At 35.8% G+C, this 19,922-nt stretch overlaps 1 protein-coding gene and 1 long non-coding RNA gene across 5 annotated transcripts in view; one reads left to right on the top strand and one right to left on the bottom strand.

The window, feature by feature from the left end:
* WDR72 (WD repeat domain 72) overlaps window positions 1-19,922 on the top strand; it is a 220,893-nt gene that overhangs the window by 27,683 nt on the left and 173,288 nt on the right. For 3 of the 4 annotated variants that reach the window (XM_038580460.1, XM_038580459.1, XM_038580461.1), the window contains exons 3-9: window positions 5,533-5,639; window positions 11,740-11,818; window positions 13,129-13,303; window positions 13,951-14,027; window positions 15,270-15,389; window positions 16,097-16,242; window positions 16,626-16,722. In XM_038580460.1, coding sequence (XP_038436388.1) covers window positions 5,533-5,639; window positions 11,740-11,818; window positions 13,129-13,303; window positions 13,951-14,027; window positions 15,270-15,389; window positions 16,097-16,242; window positions 16,626-16,722 — 801 coding nt within the window. The remainder of the gene's footprint in view (window positions 1-5,532; window positions 5,640-11,739; window positions 11,819-13,128; window positions 13,304-13,950; window positions 14,028-15,269; window positions 15,390-16,096; window positions 16,243-16,625; window positions 16,723-19,922) is intronic. The other variant, XM_038580462.1, reaches the window with a different exon arrangement.
* Window positions 11,204-19,576, bottom strand: LOC119866895. The gene is made up of 3 exons (XR_005381683.1): window positions 19,409-19,576; window positions 18,996-19,119; window positions 11,204-11,607 (listed from the first exon to the last, which is right to left on the bottom strand). It is a non-coding gene; the product is annotated as an uncharacterized LOC119866895 (long non-coding RNA).

Below are 19,922 nucleotides of genomic sequence, written 5' to 3'. Positions count from 1 at the left end.
GAACAGTCAAGGATACCTTACAGATTTGGGGTTTAAATAAATGGGTGGGACTGGTGGTGTGGTGGTATCATGTATTTGTATCAGGAATAGCAGTGATTAGAGAACAGGAATAGGAAAGGAAAAGAGGTGATTTAAGCTCTGAATATCTCGGAGTATACAAGTATTTATTAGGGGATTGGGAACACATCTCAGTTTTTCCCTGTCATGGGTAGTAGGCCTGCAGGTTACAGGGGAGTAGAGAATATGTGCCTCCCTGTCCTGGGCTTCTCATCAGCTGCCCAGATTGTGATGCTGCTTCCAGATTCAGAGTCCAACTCCCAAAGACCTCTTCATGTGGTTTACCAGTGAAGACCTTCTCCAATTTTCATGCTAGGAACTACTTCACCTGTGTTTCCTGGTATTGATTGCTGGTATTTATAATGCTTTTAAGCATAGAGAAAGCTGAGTTGAACACCCCTCCTGCCCCCAGATATATCCCCTTAGTATTGCCATATTCTATTTTTCTTCCTATTTAATACTCAGAAGGCAGTGACAAAGTGAAGAATAGCAAAAATAGCAATATTGTGTACAGAAAAAGAATGGAGAGCTTGGTCAAATTATAACTCATATATTTACCAAATCTAGCAAATGGCATATTCTTGGAGCCTGATTTCTTCATCAGTGAAATGGGTATCAAACCCTGTTTATAGTTGCACCAGTGCCTGGATATGGTGGATGCACATCAAATTGTGTGTTCCCATTTGTGCTATTGGAAACTCCTGGGGTGGAGGAAGGTGGACGTCAGTAATGTGTCAATAGAAGTAGAGCCAATGAATAGAAGTAAAGGTCTTTTGGATGTCATTGTGGATTTTTGTTGTTGTTTATATTCCTTACAGCACTTCCAGAATATGATAAAATAAAGAGATTATGATGAATTCTCACAGTCTATTTAATTACATGTGGGGATTTAGTAGTAGAATGAGGACTCCATATGCAAAGCAATGGAGTTCCATTATGCTATTTTGTCTACGGTATATTTTCTCCAGGAAAATAATCTTGATTTTCCCTAATTCCTTGCTTAATTTGGCTTGTAATATATGGTAAGGTGTTAATATTCGTAGGGGTATGTGTTCCAAAATGTAATGATGGGGAAAGATAGTATGCTGTTTTCTGAGATGGAACTATCTGGATTTCCCAGGAAAAAGGTAGAATAAGAACTTGGGTTGTAAATGATTCTAACCAACCATGAAAATGCTTAGTAGCACTGGAAATTTAGTCTGACAACAGATCTTTGGAGAAGTATTTCTGATTGTGATAGAAATAAAGTGAAGGCAGAGAATGCTTGTGTTTTGAAAGAACTTATCACTCATTAATATGATTTGGTTACCATCTATGGATATATTTGCATAGTTCAGAAAAAAGTGTAAGAATATTAATTCATTGCCAATTTGAATGCCTTTTATTTCTTTTTGTTATCTGATTGCTGAGGCTAGGACTTCTAGTACTGTGTTGAATAACAGTAGTGAGAATAGACATCTCTGTCATGTTCCTGATCTTAGGGGCAAGGCTCTCAGTTTTTCCCCATTGAGAATTATATTCACTGTGGGCTTTTCATAAATGGCTTTTAAGCTATTGAGGAATGTTCCCTCTATCCCTAGACTCTGAAGAGTTTTAGTCAGGAATGGATGCTGTATTTTGTCAAATGCTTTCTCTGCATCTATTGAGAGGATCATATGGTTTTTGTTTTTTCTCTTATTGATGTGATCTATCACATTGATTGTTTTAGGAGGGTTGAACCAACCTTGCATCCTGGGGATAAATCCCACTTGCTTGTGGTGAATAATCCTCTTAATGTACTGTTGGATCCTATTGGCTAGTATCTTGGTGAGAATTTTTACATGTGTGTTCATCAGGGATATTGGTCTGTAATTTTCCTTTTCAGTGGGGTCTTTGTCTGGTTTGGAATCAAGGTAATGCTGTCCTCATAAAACGAGTTCGGAAGTATTCCCTCCCTTTCTCTCCTTTGGAACAGCTTTAGTAGAATAGGCATTGTTTCTTCTTTAAACGTTTGATAGAATTCCCCTGGGAAGCCATCTGGCCCTGGACTTTTGTGTCTTGAGAGGTTTTTGATGACTGCTTCAATTTCCTTGCTGGTTATTGGCCTATTTGGGTTTTCTGTTTCTTCCTGTTCCAGTTTTGGCAATTTGTTGGTTTCCAGAAATGCGTCCATTTCTTTTACATTGCCTAATTTGTTGGCATATAGCTGCTCATAATACATTTTTAAAATCATTTTTATATTCTTGGTATTGGTTGTGATCTCTCCTCCTTCATTCATGATTTTATTACATTGAGTCTTTTCTCTTTTCTTTTTAATAAGGCTGGCTAAGTGTTTATCTATCTTAGTAATTCTTTCAAAGGATGAGCTCCTGGTTTTATTGATCTGTTCTACAGTTCTTCTGGTCTCTATTTCATTGAGTTCTGCTCTAATCTTTATTATCTCTCTTCTTCAGCTTGGTGTAGGCTTTATTTGCTGTTTTTCTCCAGTTCCTTTACGTGTGAAGTTAGGTGTTTTTGAGTTTTTTCTAATTTTTTGAGGAAGGCTTGTATTGTGATGTATTTCCCTCTTATGACCACTTTTGGTGTAGCCCAAAGATTTTGAATGGTTGTATTTTCATTTTCATTAGTTTCCACGAATCTTTTTAATTCTTCTCTAATTTCCTGGTTGACCCATTCATCAAACTCTCCCTCTTCACAGATGACATGCTACTATACATAGAAAACCCAAAAGAATCCACCCCAAGATTGCTAGAACTCATACAGCAATTCAGCAATGTGACAGGACACAAAATCAATGCACAGAAATCTGTGGCATTTCTATACACTAACAATGAAACTGAAGAAAGAGAAATTAAGGAATCAATCCCATTTACAATTGCACCCAAAAGCATAAGATACCTAGGAATAAACCTAACCAAAGAGGTAAAGGATCTATACCCAAAAACTCCAGAACACTTCTGAAAACAATTGAGGAACATACAAAAAGATGGAAAAACATTCCATGCTCATGGATTGGAAGAATAAATATTTGAAAATGCCTATGCTACCCAGGGCAACTTACATGTTCAGTGTAATCCCTATCAAAAACCATAGACTTTCTTCACAGAGTTGGTGCATAAAATCTTAAGATTTGTATGGAATAAGAAAAGACCTCGAATAGCCAGAGGAATATTGAAAAAGAAAACTAATGCTGGGGGCATCACAATGCCAGATTTCAAGCTGTATTACAAAGCTGTGATCATCAAGACAGTATGGTACGGGCACAAAAACAGACAGATCAATGGAACAGAATAGAGAACCCAGAAATAGGCACTCAAATCTATGGTCAACTAATACTTGACAACGCAGGAAAGAATATCCACTGGACAAAGGACAATCTCTTCAATAAATGGTGCTGGGAAAAATTGGACAGCCACGTGCAGAAGAATGAAACTAGACCATTCTCTTACACCATACAGACAGATAAACTCAAAATGGTTGAAAGATCTAAATGTAAGACAAGAATCTATCAAAATCCTAGGCGAGAACACAGGCAACAACCTTTTCGAACTTGGCTACAGTAACTTCTTGCAAGATACATTTATGAAGGCAAGGGAAACAAGAGCAAAAATGAACTATTGGGACTTAATCAAGATAAAAACTTCTGCACAGCGAAAGAAACAGTCAACAAAACTAAAAGATCACCTACCGAATGGGAGAAGATATTTGCAAATGACATATCAGATAAAGGGCTAGTATCCAAGATCTATAAAGAATTTATCAAACTCAACACCCAAGAAACAAACAATCCAGTCATGAAATGGGCAGAAGACATGAACAGAAATTTCTTGAAAGAAGACCCGCACATGGCCAACAAGCACATGAGAAATGCTCCACATCACTTGTCATCAGGGAAATACAAATCAAAACCACAATAAATACCACCTCACACCAGTGAGAATGGTGAAAATTAACAAGAAAGGAAACAACAAACGGTGGAGAGGATGTGGAGAAGGGGGAACCCTCTTGCACTATTGGTGGGAATGCAAACAGGTACACCCATTCTGGAAAACAGTGTGGAGGTTCCTCAAAGAGTTAAAAATAGAGCTACCCTACCACCCAGCAATTACACTACTGGATATTTACCCCAGAGATACGCATGTAGTGAAACACCAGGACACCTGCACCCCAGTGTTCATAGCAGCAATGTCCACAACAGCCTAACTGGAAGGAGCCATGATGTCCTTTGACAGATGAATGGATAAAGATTATGTGGTATACACACACACACACACACACACACACACACACACACACACTGGAATATTATTCAGCCATCAGAAGAGACGACTACCCATCATTTGCTTCAACATGGATGGAACTGGAGGGTATTATGCTGAGTGAAATAAATCAATCAGAGAAGGACAATCATCATATGATTTCAGTCATATGTGGAATATAAGAAATAGTGAAATGGATTATAGGGGAAAGGAGGGGAACTGAATGGGAAAAAGTAGAAAGCGAGACAAACCATGAGACACTCCTAGTTCTAGGAAACAAAGGATTGGGGAAGGGGAGTTGGGTGGGGGGATGGGGTATCTGAGTGACAGACACTGAGGAGGGCAATTGATGGGATAAGCACTGGGTGTTATACTATATGTTGGCAAATTGAATTTAAATTTTAAAAATGTAAAAACAAAAGAAGAGAAAACATGAAAAAAAGAATATTAATTCATTTAGGAGTAGATTTCTATTACCCTTAAGACAAATTTTATTACTTAAAATGTGTTTATTTATTTAAATTAAATTCTTAGTCCCTATCGACAACCTCTTCTCTATGTGAGAGGATTCTTATTGTCTTTTGTTTTGTAGTTTGATTTTCATAATCTTGTTTTATAAAATAAAGAGCAATAGACGTTTTTAACACATAGATAATGGAAGAATTAGCCCTCAGTGCTGTATTTTCAAATTCATGTATTTAGGAAGACATTGGCATTTTCAATAATAGCTTAGGTAAAATTTTATTTTTAATGTGGAAAATTAATTTTTGCTATTCTGAGGCAGGAAGCCAAGTAAGGTTATAATAAGGTTATAGTGGTTACAAAAGGGTAATCTTTTCTTTGTATTATTTTGTAAACTCATTTCTGAATTCTGAAATGTGCTCATTAATATGCTACTATCATTTGAGGCACATTTTGTGCATAATAAACATCAACACTGACTTATTTGTATTCAAAACCTAGATGTTGTAAAACAGGTCTGGTGATTATTTAGGTTTCATGATGGATACAGAAATAAAACAAAAAATTTTTTTAAAATGTGTACAACAGAACTCCTGTATCTAGATGTTTATTGTTCTGTGAATTTTGATGTGGCATAGATTAGTTTTCCTGAAACCTAGGTAGAGCAAAAACATAGTAGGATTCTCTAATCAGAATAATGAATACTTATATAGTGTCATGTTTATATTCTTTAAAAGTTTATAGCTGTTTAAAAGCTTATCATCATCATTTTCAGATTTCAGCTAAAGAACTTCTATTTGGCCATTCGGCTTCAGTAACATGTTTGGCAAAAGCGAGGGATTTCTCAAAACAGCCCTATGTCGTTAGCGCTGCTGAAAACGGGTAGGTAAGATGTGTGCAACTTTGTGACCATCTCTGTTGCCTCTCCCTTTCTAAAACCAATGATGGGGTAAAGAATTCTGGGGCTGAAGGAAATCTTAGTGATTTTCATGTTCCTTTTACATACAGGAAAATTTAGATCTTAAATGGTAGATTAATTTGTATGATGATCCCAAAGAATGTGATCAATGTTGTGTCTTCCAGTTTAACTCTTTTCTTGCTGGATGAAGACCAAAATAAACACCCCAACTTTTGTATTGGGCCTTGTGGCAACCTCACTATGTAAAGGATACTGGCAAATGCCACCTGTTGTAGAGCTGAAAATGGAAAAGTCTGGATGCTTGTCTTTTTTCATGTAGTAACTCACTTTGAGCTCTTAAGCAAACCTATCCAAACCTTCATCATTTTGTAAAACTCAATAGTTATAATCTTCCTGTTATATACTTGTCTGATATCATATATAGGAGAAACAGAGAAGGTTCAATGGTACATGAGATGGTAGGGGGGAGAGAAGAGAAAGGAACATAGACAGTGATTTGGGTGCAGTTTCATGGAGGCAAGATTTATTCCAATGAAATAAGACTAAGCTGTAAGAAAAGCCTTGCCAATGAAAGGACTACTATGAGCTGGACTCTGCTGATGAGTAATTTGCCAAGTAGAATCAGGAATGCGGAATCGATTCATTATGCATTTATGAATCAGGGATTGGATTACTCGTTGAAACAAGAGAACCCCTTCCTTTTTTTGTTTTGTTTTGTTTTGTTTTGTTTTGTTTTTGTTTTTAATCTGTGGAGAAAGTACATGGCTCTGAATTCTGAGAACTAAAAGAATAATGAGTGTTCAACTTGGAAAAACTGAATAGTTTAACAAAATGCTAGTGAAACAGATATCAAAGACATACTTATTCTCATAGCTTACAGCAAAGCCGTCATTGTTAAACTTAGAGAGATTGAACTTTGGATGAGGCTAGAGTGAAATGCTGTGGTACATTCTTTTCTTAACAATTGCTAGTAGCTTTCATACGCTACAGCTATCACAAATGCTTGCTACACAAGCTGAGATATTTATTGCCAGTCTAGAGAATTTGAGAGATGGTACTTTTTTTTTCTGAGACTACTTGGAGAGTTGAGAAAAATTAATTGTTAAATGAGAAATAGCTCTGGAAAGTAATCGAGTTCCAGCTTGAGGTTTTTGCCCACAGTGGTCTAGCTCCTAAAAAGAAACTAAGGTTAATGGACATTTTCTTGGTGATAGGTGAATTCAGCTGTATAACCCTGCAAATATGATTATTAAGGAGCCAAGAGGGATCCCTGGGTGGCGCAGCGGTTTGGCGCCTGCCTTTGGCCCAGGGCGCGATCCTGGAGACCCAGGATCGAATCCCACATCAGGCTCCCGGTGCATGGAGCCTGCTTCTCCCTCTGCCTGTGTCTCTGCCTCTCTCTCTCTCTCTCTGTGACTATCATAAATAAATAAAAATTAAAAAAAAAAAATAAAAAAAAAATAAGGAGCCAAGGGTCTGTTTTGGTGTTCCTTATTCAAGATGATTTGAATTTTCTAGGTTTCTGTTCCTTCAAGATGCAAAACTTGGCCTGCATCTGTAAGATACTTTTTAGGCAGTATCTACATTTCAGCTACTGCATATTTAGCAAATCCTAGTTTAATCTACTGGAAGTTATTAAACTTACTAGGTTTGGTCCATTATGCCCCAAACAATAATAATTTTTAGCTTTGAGAAGACTCAGGAATTGACTATAGACTTAGCATTTCTGTTTCCAAAATGATCAGAGGGGACCCAAAGTTGCTTTGACTCAGTTTTTCATTTTTTTCCCAAAGTATTAGTTCATCAGCAGGCATAGGTCATAAGGTTTATGAATCCTAGTAAATTCCAGGATGAATGAAAGGGAATAAATACCTAGGGACCTGATATTGAAGCAATAGAATGCCACAGAAAAAGAAGATCCTGAAAGTGGTTAGTGGGAAAAAGTAGGTTATTTATAACAGAACGTAATTAAGCTGACTTCTCACCAGTAATATGAAAACTAGACAGCAGTGAAATATCTTCAAAAAGTTGAGAGAAAATATCTGTCAACTTAGAACTGCATGTCTAACAAAAATATCTTCCTAAAAATGAGGTCAAAATAATAACATTTAATACAAATACTAAGAATGTTCACCACCAACAGATCCTCTATAAGCAGAAGAATTCTAAATGATAAAATACTAAGAATGTTCACTACCAACAGATCCTCTATAAGCAAAAGAATTCTAAATGATATTCTTTAGTAAGAAGAGCAATGCTTTCAGAAGGAAGAACTGAGATAGAAGGAATATTGAACAAAACCAGCAAATTTTTTAAAAATGTAAATAAATACAGACTATAAGACAACAATATTTATGTATTTCCCAAGCCCCACCCCCATACATATACACACAATCCTAGTGAACAATTGCATAGGATAGGGTAGTGACCAGAATCTACATGTTCTGGTGTTCTAGGGATGGGTAAAGCTATTGATTAATTTTAGAATTTTAGACCATAAGCTACATGTACACGTTGATATTTCCAGGGTAGCTGCTAAAAGAACAGATAGAATAAATAAAAATAATAGAAATAGAATACGGAGCTTTCAACTTGGAAAAGAAAAATAATGTTATTTAATCCAAAGGAGACAAAAATAAACAAGGCAAATAGAAAGCATAAAGTAAGGTCGTTGAGATAAATCTAACTAAAACTATAATCTCAATTATGTAAAAGGACTGAGACATCTAGTTAAATCACAAAGATTGTTACACAATTTATTTTTTTTGTTATATAATTTAAAAGACAAAAACAGCATAAGGATGTAGAAAGGTTAAAAGTAAATGGACAGAAAAAAATTTATCAGGTGAATACTGACCAAAATAATGTTGATATAACTGTATAATATTTTATGTTAATAAATACACATAGTTAATAAAACCATAAGGCAAAAAAAACCTTGGCATTGATAAACCTTGGCATTGATAACCTTGGCATTAAATAAGTTATTACTTATTAATAAAACTTTCAATCACCAGCAAGAGATGAGACTAGAAAGTTAGGCAGACACCCAGATTTAGAGTTTTCTCTAACAGTGCTTCTCCAACCTGAGCTTATGTCAGGACCACCTACAGAGCTTGTTTAAATAAAGATTTCTGGGCTCTACCCCCAGAGGACCTACTCAGTAGGTCCAGGCTGAGGTTCAAGAACTTGCATTTTTAACACATTCCTGGACAATGCTGGAGCTGTTTGTTCAGAGAATATATCTGGCATAGCAAGTATCTTACACTGGGGGCAGTGAGAGAAAGTGAGATGTCAAGAATGACTTGGGAAATTCATTGGTGATGATACCAGTCACTTAAGATAGGAAACTAAGAAGGATGGATGTTGTGCTCCAATGAATATGAGGAATGTGAAGTTTTACAAGTCATCCAGATAAAGAAATATCTAATAGCTAGTTGCACATGAAAGTCTAGAACTGAGTGAACAGGTCTCGGGTTCCAAGGTCATATAAATGGTACCTGAAGTGATGGGAATACAGAATTCATGCAGAGAGAGCGTGAAATGTGAGAATGTAAGAAAGCCTAAGACAAAAGTCTAAGGAAAATCAGCATTTAAAGCAGAAGAATGGAGCCTGACAAGACCAATGAAATCCCAAAAGTATAATGGAAGAAAAGAGAAAAGAGAGTTTGAAAAATTGAAGGAACTTGGAATTCAAGATGGCAAACCATGCTTATCTCCTCTCCCTCTAGATGATGTGTTAAAATGGAAATCATAACAGTTTTATAAGCAAACAAATATAAGACTAGGAATAGGGCCATGAGAAAATAATGTATTTCTGAAAGTAGAAAAGTGGACAGATGGTGACTGATCTATTTATCCACTGGATGAATTTTTTTATTGAGGTGCTGGGGGGAGTTTAGGATTGAATAAGAAAAAAAGGCTTTTCTCAAGGAATTTAGTGGGAATGTAACAATTTAACAATTCTACATATTTTCTTCTACTATTCATTAAAATAAACAGAAATTTAAAATTCTTGGAAATTGTTAAACTTTTTTATAATTAATGGTGATTTAATGTCTGTAGAAATGTTGGGAACAGCATTTGAAAAGGAAAAGAATAAAATAAATTTTAACAGTATATTTTCCTATGTTCCCTTTAAGTAGGTAACTTTTACAGTTCCAGCTAAAATGTCAGTGCCATTTTTGATACACAACACATTTGTTTTCTTTTCTTAAAAAGAATTAATAGGCAAAGAGTCAATTTTTGCTTTGTGGTACTTTTGTATTTCTTTTTTTTTTTTTTACTTTAAGATAGAAAATAAGATGATAAGAGAACAAATAGGGAAAGCATTAGAATCCAAGAGAGTTTAGAAACAGTATCACCAAGAGAGCTTTAACTGATGCTAAGGCTGCAACCTTGGAAAATGTGATTTAATTAGTATGGCTTGATGTCTGGGTTGGGTCCCAGACATCAGTATTTTAAAAAAGTTCCCTGATAATTCCCATGTATAGCCAGTTTAGAAACACTGGTTTAGCCATAGACTTGTCCAGAAACAGACTAACTAGGAGCTTTGCAAAACCAGTATGCCAGGACCCCAACATAGAGCCACTGAATTAGAATCTCTATGGACAATTTTTGAAATATGCACAGGTGATGCACAGAGTTGAGAACCATGCTAATAAACTCCAATTCCTTTGAGGCTGAAATTTCATATTAATAGCAACTGAAGGTTCTATTTTTTTTTACCTTTGATACTTTTTTTACTTTGATAAATATCATTTCAATTTTTACCTCTTTCCCAGTCTTATTTTTCATACACACACACACACACACACACACACACACATACACACACCACACACCACACACCACTTTCACCTTGTTTTATTAAGTTGCATGAGTTTTCATATTTCCTCAGATACTTTTTGGAATAAGGTAGGATATAAACAGAGAAAAGATTCATGAATATTTTATTTCTATATCTAGAGCATGTTTTCTCAATCTCAGTACTAATGAGATTTTGGAGCGCTGGAGAATTCTTTGTTGAGGGACCATCCTGTGCACTGTAGGATATTTAGCAGCATTCCTGGTGTTTCCCCACTAGATGCCAGTAGTGTGTTCCTAGTTGTGACAACCAAAAATACCTCTTATCATTGTCAAATGTCCTTTGGGGGGCAAAATCGCCCCAGGTTGAAAACTACTGACTTAAAGATTGATTTCCAGTGTTTGGTCAGAAAAACAAAAAACTCTGACAAACACAAATGCATCTAGCATTTACTATTATTAATTCATATCTTTTGCTTCTTAAATATCAGTTTCTCCCTTAAAACCAATAAAGCTTTCATTTATTCTTTCATGTAAAGTTTTGCTTATGTGTTAAAAGTGTCAAAACTGAAGGGTTTTACCAAACACTTCTGAATCAGCCATTCTGGTTTTTGTGAAGTGAAATCATATAGATTTAAGTTGCCACCTGCTGGATGATACATTTCATAATATTATGTACATCCTTGTGACATATAGGAAAGCAAGTCAGAGTTTCCTAAACAATGACAATTTTCTAAACGTCTGATTTCAGCATTTCAAGATAAGTGAAGGAATAAACCTTATCAACGATAAACCAAATGTAGCCTCTTGGTGGCACTGTTTATTCTCATAAAAATGATACCTCAGCTCCAGAAGATGCAGCCCTTGATACATTATGCTTTTCAGAATATGTAGTTTAAGTTCAGTGAAATAAACCACTTTCAAGAGGATGCCGTTTCCATGGAAAGATTGTAGTACTGTCACTCTAACAGACTGTGATAGCTGTATCCACACAATTTGTTTTAGGTCAGGTTGGGATAACGTAAGGTTTGTAGGCTGGCGGCAGGGTGTAATTACCCAAACAAAAAGACACAGATACAGTATGTCATCGCTGCTAATGACCACAACATTTTCTTGCTCAGTAATCTGTAACAAAAAGCCACATAAACGATCAGGTTGCATTTAAGTGCAGTACTAAAGAAAAACTTGGTGACACAAAAATTATTTCAGCCAATTGAGTAGAAATGACAGAGAATAATCCAAAGTTATCTCTGCTAGGGAGATGTGTGTTTGGAATGTCACCAATGGACAGTGCGTGGAGAAGGCCACACTTGCTTACAGGCACACTGCAATCTGTGTAAGTACATTCACTTCCATTTAAACATTTCTGAATTCTGTAACTCCTTTAGAGTGTTTCCTAAGCACACATTTAAAGAAATGTCTTTGGAGGATATTCTTTTCTTTGGTTTTTATTTTGTCCCTGGAGCAGAAAGTGTTAGTTACTATTTGTTATTTTGGCATTTTTCTTTCCCAAAAGTTATTATTCAAGCTTTTTTTTTTTTGATTCTTTATTTCTGCATCTTTTAAAACATAGATAAATATGAAAGACAATTTTTCATTTTTTCTTGGTTATGCTCACTGCACACACACAGACATATGGAAAGATTCAGTTTTAATGACATACTATTTTATAAAGCAAAAAAGCGTTTTTTTTTGTCTTCAATTTTAACCTTTTTTGAGTGGAGAGATTTTTTTTTAATTTTCTAATTTTTCAATCTTTTAAAAGATTTTATTTATTTATTTATGAGAGACACAGGCAGAGGAAGAAGCAGGCTCCATGCAGGGAGCCTGAAATGGGACTTGATCCTGGGACTCCAGGATCACGTCCTGGGCCAAAGGTAGGCGCTAAACCACTGAGCCTCCCAGGCATCTCCAGATGAATAGATTCTTAATTTCTGAATTTCTTATTTATGAGAAGATAACCAAAGGTATAGCCATACCTTAATAAACATTTCCCAATATTTAAAATAGATTTTGACTTTTGGTACATGGACTCCAAGCATGCAGACAAGGCAGTTGCATTATACCAATGGTACTCACAGTGTTTTTTATATTTTACTTTTTGTTTTCAGCATTGATGACTTGCACTACAATATTTGCAAACTCATTTCTGGGACCAAAACATGCACAAGTGAGAGAATTTGTCAAGGATGCTATATATTACTCAATCTTTAATAAAGCTGTTCTCAAAACTTCTTTGGCACAAGTATTCCACACAAATTCTTCAAATTACTTTTATTTCTTCTCAATGTGTAGTAATGTTGCTAGGAAAAGGAACCTGATTTGTTATTGTTTTTTAATTCTACATAGCATTCTAGAAATAAAACAATTGTGAGCTTTCTATGATTTAGAATAAGATTCTTTCTAGCTAAAAAATCCCCCTTCCTCCAGAAATATGGGAATTACAAATAAGACTAAATTCCTAAATCAGTACTTCGGAAGTATGGAATAATTGAACTAAAAGAAATTTTACTTGCTATTCAGTAGCAACTAAATACCTTAACTGAATAGATGCTAAGACTAAAATCCAGAGGAGTCTTCACCATAACCCAAATTATGTTATTGCTAGTGATAATTAACTTTTTGCTTTGAATTCCATGTTCGTAGTATTACCACTGCTCATTCCGGATGACAGGGGAAGGCTGGCTTTTGTGTTGTGGAGAATATCAAGATGTTCTTATCATTGATGCCAAAAGTTTGGCTGTTATTCACACTTTTTTATCGTCTCAGTCCCCTGATTGGATCAACTGCATGTGCATTGTTCACTCCATGAGAATTCAAGGTAATAGTTGGGTATTGTATAACACTAAGAGAGTGCATATAAAAATAGTACTTTTGAACTATTTGTTAAACAGGCAAGAGTTCAGAATACATCTTTATGTTTACCTGTTGGTGGGGATGGTTCTCTAAGCCAGATCAAAAAACTGAGAACACCCATGCCAGTAGTGCAAGTCATTAGAAAGTCAGCAAGAGGTCAAGATGAAATGAAAAGAGGAGACTATTTCCACGACCCAGCTCATTGGTACATTTCAAGAGTGACAAGCAGGCATTTCTTGTGGATTGGCAAGACTTTTGGAACTTTTACTTTGCTGTATCTTCTAGATATAGTAGTGAAGAGAATTCAGATTCTGTAATAAGAGAAAGCTGGCTCCTTACTTGTTTCCGAATTGGGAGGTTTAATATTGACAACATAATGATTTTCAATGTGGTTCTGCTCTTATGGTGCCCTTCTATTAAATGGAGTTCACTTTGAAATTTTAAATTTAAAACATGATCTAAAATGTTTATGTTTTATGAGGAAAAAAAAACTGAGGCTGAATATTTTCCACCTGTGTAACCCTGTATAATCCTTAAATGACTGTACTATGATCTTTACAGCAATAGTTATAAGGGGAGTCAACTTATATGTGACCTTTATTGTTTTTACAGAAGATTCTCTCTTGGTGGTATCGGTAGCTGGCGAACTCAAAGTATGGGATCTCTCTTCATCTATCAACAGCATTCAGGTTGGCTTATGAAACTCTTTTATTCTCTAATGTCAAGCATTATTTATTGAATTTTTTAAATTATAAGGATGTTATCCACTCATTGTTAAGAGTTCAAATAATGTTGAGGCTCAGTTGGTTAAGCATCTGCCTTCAGCTCAGGTCATGATCTCAGGGTCCTCAGATTGAACCCTCTGTAAGGGCTCTGCACACTCAGCGGGGAGTCTGCTTCTCTCTCTCCCTCTCCCTTTGTGCCTCCCCCCCACCCCCGCTTATGCTCTCACTCTCTCTCTCAAATAAATAAATAAAATCTGAAAAAAAAAAGAGTTCAAATAATGTTAAAGTGTATAAATCATACCTCCATGTACTTCCCCCATCATTCCACCAAGGGGTGGGTTTGGGTAGATTACATCTTTCAGCCTGTTCAAAGGACATTTACAAATGTTTTTATCTATACACACACACATACACACATGCACATACATTACTTACATTTTTAAAGAAAGAAAGAAATCTGGCATAGAAGAATATCTTTCTGACCCTTACAGCAGGGAGAAAGACCTCTTTCTTCTGAATGTGACAGGGAATTGTGGCAGGGAGATGACTATGAACAGCTGAGGGTCACATGTGCTGGGAGTCCAATTTATTTACCTGCTCCCAGCGTCATACCACAAATTGAGGAAGTGGATGAGAGAACAGTCATAGTACGCTGATGATATAATTGTTTCAACTGCCCCATGCTCCGAGCTCTCCTTTGGAATTTCTTAGTTGGGGAAGCCTAGGAATTGTGTTGACATGATGAGGCCAAGAAACAAACACCAGCATTATCAGAAACTTATTGCAAATATAGTATTCTAGCTGTACTATGTTGGCTACTTTTGTTTTTTTCAAAGCATTGTATTCATTTTTCTATTTTAGCAATTAAAGTACTGAAGGGTTTTCTTTTAAATACTTCAGTTTTTTATTTTATCTTTCTGCCATGTCTGAAAATTAGACACTTATTCATATCTTTACATTCTCAGCATCCAACACATCCAAACATTCCCATAGAATGTTTGTTGAATAATTATATAAGGAATCCTGTTCATGGTTTCCTTTACAAAGTAACTTCTTAGTTCAGTAAATTCCAAAGGAAATTGGGGTATTTTATGTGATCCACCAAGTGGTGTGATCTGCTTCAGTGTACAATGGACCAAGTCTTCTCATACAGTCATGCATAAATTACCTAGTACTAGTATTAAAATGTACTCATTCCTTTTGAAGGAAAAGCAAGATGTCTATGAAAAGGAATCCAAATTTCTCGACTCCGTGAACTGCCGGACAATACGATTTTGCACATACACAGAGCGACTTTTATTGGTGGTATTTTCTAAATGTTGGAAGGTATTATAAAACAAAATAAATACTAGCGATATACAAATGTAATTTTTTCTTGCTCAATGCAATAATTATGGAATGTGATTTAAATATGATATAAATTCTGTAATATTATCAAACATGGAATGATTTGTCTTTTATGCCCCTCTTTTATCAATTTTCCTCTCCCTGCACTCAGCTGTTTTGCTTCTCAGGAGATTATGTATCTAAAATATATCCTAATTTTATTAAACCAAACTATTATGGTAATGAGCATTTATCTTTAGATTATTTTTAAAATTTGATGCCTACTCTTTAGAATTGAAAACTAATACTTTTATCTACATACATTGATTTATTTTTAGACTTTTTTTCACTACATTTTAGACTTTTTCACTACATTCATTTTTAAGGAAATTCCTTTCTTGTGAATACACTTACTGGTATCTCTAATAAGAAAGAAAAACTAGGTTATTATATCATTTGATGATACCATTCTTGAATGGTACAGAGCTTATTCACTGATACTTACCTTAATATAAATATGAAAAAATAAGTACCAGTAAAATGTCATCTTGGTACCAAGTACAGTGGGTCTTGTTATTAATATTTAATATATTGTTGCATTAACACTGCCATCTAAATGGTCTTGATAAGCATAATTTATCTTTCATCTCATTGGCAGATTAGATTAGAAGCTTTTGTTAATGTGTGCCATTAATTTTGTATTTTAGATTTATGATTATTGTGACTTTTCCCTTCTCCGGACTGAAGTTAGTAGAAGTGGGCAGTTTTTTGCTGGTGGAGAGGTGCTTGCTGCTCACAGAATCATCATCTGGACCGAAGATGGTCACAGTTACATCTATCAGCTGCTGAACAGGTGGGCTCAGATGAGAGCGGCATACAAAACATTCAGGTAGAAAATGAACTTTGGGAGGTTTATTATGGAAAAATCCCTGCATGCTGCCCATGATCAAAAACCAGAACAAAACAACTTTGGCACTAGAAGATTTACTCTGGGCTTGGTAGGCTTCAGCCTTTGTATAAAACAGCAGGGGATGAAGGAATGAGATTAACCATGTATAACTTGTACAGCTGGTGCTGGGTTTTCAAAAAGTCACTTGTAATTATTAACTCAACAATTTCTAACTAGAGTTTAGAAACTTGAATGGTACCATCCGGCTTTTGAAAGTGGGAGGAGGAAAAAAAAACGAATAAAGAACACCAAAGTTCTAACTCTGCTTTTTATTTTTCGCCATGCAGTGGGCTTTCAAAAAGCATATACCCTGCTGATGGAAGAGTGCTTAAAGAGACCATTTATCCTCATTTACTGTGCTCTACTTCTGTGCAGGAAAATAAGGTAATGCAAGGACAGAGTGACTGCCTCAAAACTGTTTCACTCCACGTCTTAGATAAGTGTTGCTTTGTCTGTAACAGAGTCAGACTTGAAAAGATTGAAGAATCACATCAAGTTATCAACAAGAAAATCAAATCTAATTGTTAATGGGTACTGAAGAGAAAACTTTGCCTTTGAAAAATATATTTTCTTAAAGTCTGATTAACAATATATATTGATTATAGAAAAATTATCAAAGTTAAAAAAGGAGGAACTTAAATTCTTAATTTTGCCACCATAAATATTCACAAGGGGTATTTTTATGTATCTACTTATTTTAATCAGGAAATTTTCAAATATTTAAAAAGTTTCAAGAATAGTACAATGATCACTCATCTACCCTCTACCTAAATTCACCAGTAGTCAATATTTGCCATGTTTATCCTCGCTCTCTCTTCACACACACACATTTTTTCACTGACCCTTTGGATAAATAGTTCAATACAAAGTCATTATCATTTTGATGTGTCTACTCTGATTTTTAAACTTTATCAAATAGTTTATATCCGCTTTTTAAAACTCAGTATTATCATTTTTGCTTCTATTTAGCTATTCTAAAAAATTTCCTTGCTGAGGCAAATATAATTGTGATTCCTGGCAGAGTTGATATAATTCTTGACTGAATTATATATTTGATATTCTATGAAGCCTGAACATGAAAAACTATTTTATTTTAGTAGTGCTAACCAAAGTGGGGTTTTTGTTGTTGTTGTTGTTGCTACTAACCTATGGACTTGGTTATCATTTTAATGGAGAAGCTTTGGAATACTGATGTGTCATCCAAGGTAGCATGCTATTTTTACAGAATGATGGTTTGCTTAATTAGGTAGCAGAGCTGTTGAAGATTCTATAGTTCTGTGATTGTCCCTTTCACCTATCTGCAAGGTTTTATTGCAAAAACTTGATTAAGAAGCTTCTAGCCAGAAATTAGAACTCTAAGTGCCACCAGGGCCTATGTAAACTTTAAAATTGTGGCATCAGACACTATTTCTAAAATAATTTGTGGGTGGCAATCAAGTCTTGTTTTGCTGTTGGTCATAAAAGCAGTGTTGTGACTTACTCAGAAAATCATTTTTAGTTATTTTTTAAAGGACCTGCTTGCCCATTCTTTCTTTAAGCTCCAGAACACATTTCTTATAAAAGCAGTTTTCCCTAAAAGCTAAAATATAAATAGTGTCCTTTAAGAGCTTCCAGTCGACCAAAAATATCAATGCTATATAAAACTATGTGGAAAAAGCACATCATTACAAATTAACTTAAAAAATACTAATCTTGGGACTCCTGGGTGGCTCAGCGGTTGAGCATCTGCTTTCAGCTCAGGGCATGATCCTGGGATTTCCAGATTGAGTTCTGCATTGGGCTCCTCGCAGTGAGTTCCTCTGCCTATGTCTCTGCATCTTTCTCTGTGTCTCTCCTGAATTAAATAAATAAAATCTTTTTAAAAAATACTAATCTTAGGGAAAACCATCTTATTTTGATCCTCAAAATGTAAAGACATAGATTTATGCATAATCTATCCACAATTCTTGTTTAGACAACCACAGTTACTTCTTTATCTTAAAAGTGGGAAGTATTTGGAAGCCAGTGAAATATGACTAGAATAATCAGAATCTTAAAGAAGCTGGTCTGCTCATCCTTATGCCCTTGCTTGTTCTTTGTCCAGCCACAAAATTTAAGTCTGACATGATTCTCCTTATTCAAAACATCACCGGTATTCACCAAATATAAGACTTCTTAGAGTCTCCTGCAGTTAGAATGTAACATTTTGGTGGGGTGGAGAGATGAGTTTCATAGGTACAATGAGTTTAAAAAGGGGGTTCTATAAATATGTAGTATTAACTAGACTCTTCTTTTGGAATGACACTATGGAATTAAATCTCAATTTTTGACAGTAACATATTCCCAGAGATACCATTTGTGATGCTAGGAACATATCTGCAGATGGAATTGTAGTAGCAAGATGAGCCTCCCCCTTCCTTTCAGTAGCTCATGAGTCTCCCTAGCTTCAAATCACAATTAGTGATCACTGAGGACTAGTCAAGAGTCCTGGTTGTTGAGATGAGGTACTAGGGTATCAGGGTCTTAACAATGGAGTAACCCTGCAGTGCCGAGGTAGGAGTAGCGGAGATAGAAATAACCTGAGGATTGTAGACAAGGAGTTTGGGTGCATGAACTAAGGGTAATAACAGTGATGATGATGGTATGTAACTTTTTTTCCAAGTCAAACATACACATACCTTCATTTATATTGGCCTCACTTTGAATTGAAATTGATGTTCAGAGATTAATTCCTAGGATTTGAACCTAGGCATTTTGGCCAGCGTCTGGCAATGGGACTTTGGAGCAAGTTTCCCAGTTGTCCTGAAAAGCGGATAATAAGAATGGTTAACATTCACAGAGTACATACTAAATGCAAGGCATCATTCTAAGCACCTCACCTTTATCAACTCATTAATCCTGACAGCAATCCCATATAGTAGGTGCTTTTATTGGCCTTCTTTCACAGTTAGGGAAAATGAGACACAGAGAGGTTAAGTAAATTGTCCAAATCAAGTAATTGGCTCTTTTAATAGAGTTACTATGTGCTAAACCAGGATTTGAATCCGGCAGTTAACCCAAGAGAATTCACTCTTAAAGACTATTTTATTACCTCTTGGAGATATTACTTCTTGGAGGATGGGTGCTCCTCATGATGCGTGTTGAGTACTGTGATGAAAAATCAGAATTCATATGGTAAGGAGTTCTGAGGAGGTTTCAGGTGAAGAGCAGAACTGGAGAGGGAACCACTGGGATGAAGGTAGAGGTGACAAGGAGTGGGTGTGAGCAAGTGAGGAATGGTGGTGGGAAGTTGAGGGCAGGGGGATTGACAGCAGCACAGGGAGTGGGAGCTGCAGGGACAGTGTCCAAAGCTGGGAGGGCAGAGACACGCTGTCTGCCACCAGCTTGAATAACTGCCCAGACTCTCTGGAGCTTTGTTCCCATATCAAAATCAGGGGGATTGGACTAGTCCGTGCTAAATTTCCTCAAGGTCAAGAGAGTTTGAGATGCCAATTTACCCAAATTTTATCAACGCTATTTGTAAAATCTACAAAAGTGAGGGCTTGAGAAGTGTAAGACTCCCAAGTCTCTTCTGAAAGCAAAAACAAACAAACAAAAAGATTTAT

The sequence above is a fragment of the Canis lupus genome, chromosome 30 (genome assembly GCF_011100685.1).
Source record: "Canis lupus familiaris isolate Mischka breed German Shepherd chromosome 30, alternate assembly UU_Cfam_GSD_1.0, whole genome shotgun sequence".
Classification (NCBI taxonomy): domain Eukaryota; kingdom Metazoa; phylum Chordata; class Mammalia; order Carnivora; family Canidae; genus Canis; species Canis lupus.
Note: the sequence above shows the minus strand (reverse complement) of the source record. Positions and strands in the feature narration are given on the sequence as shown.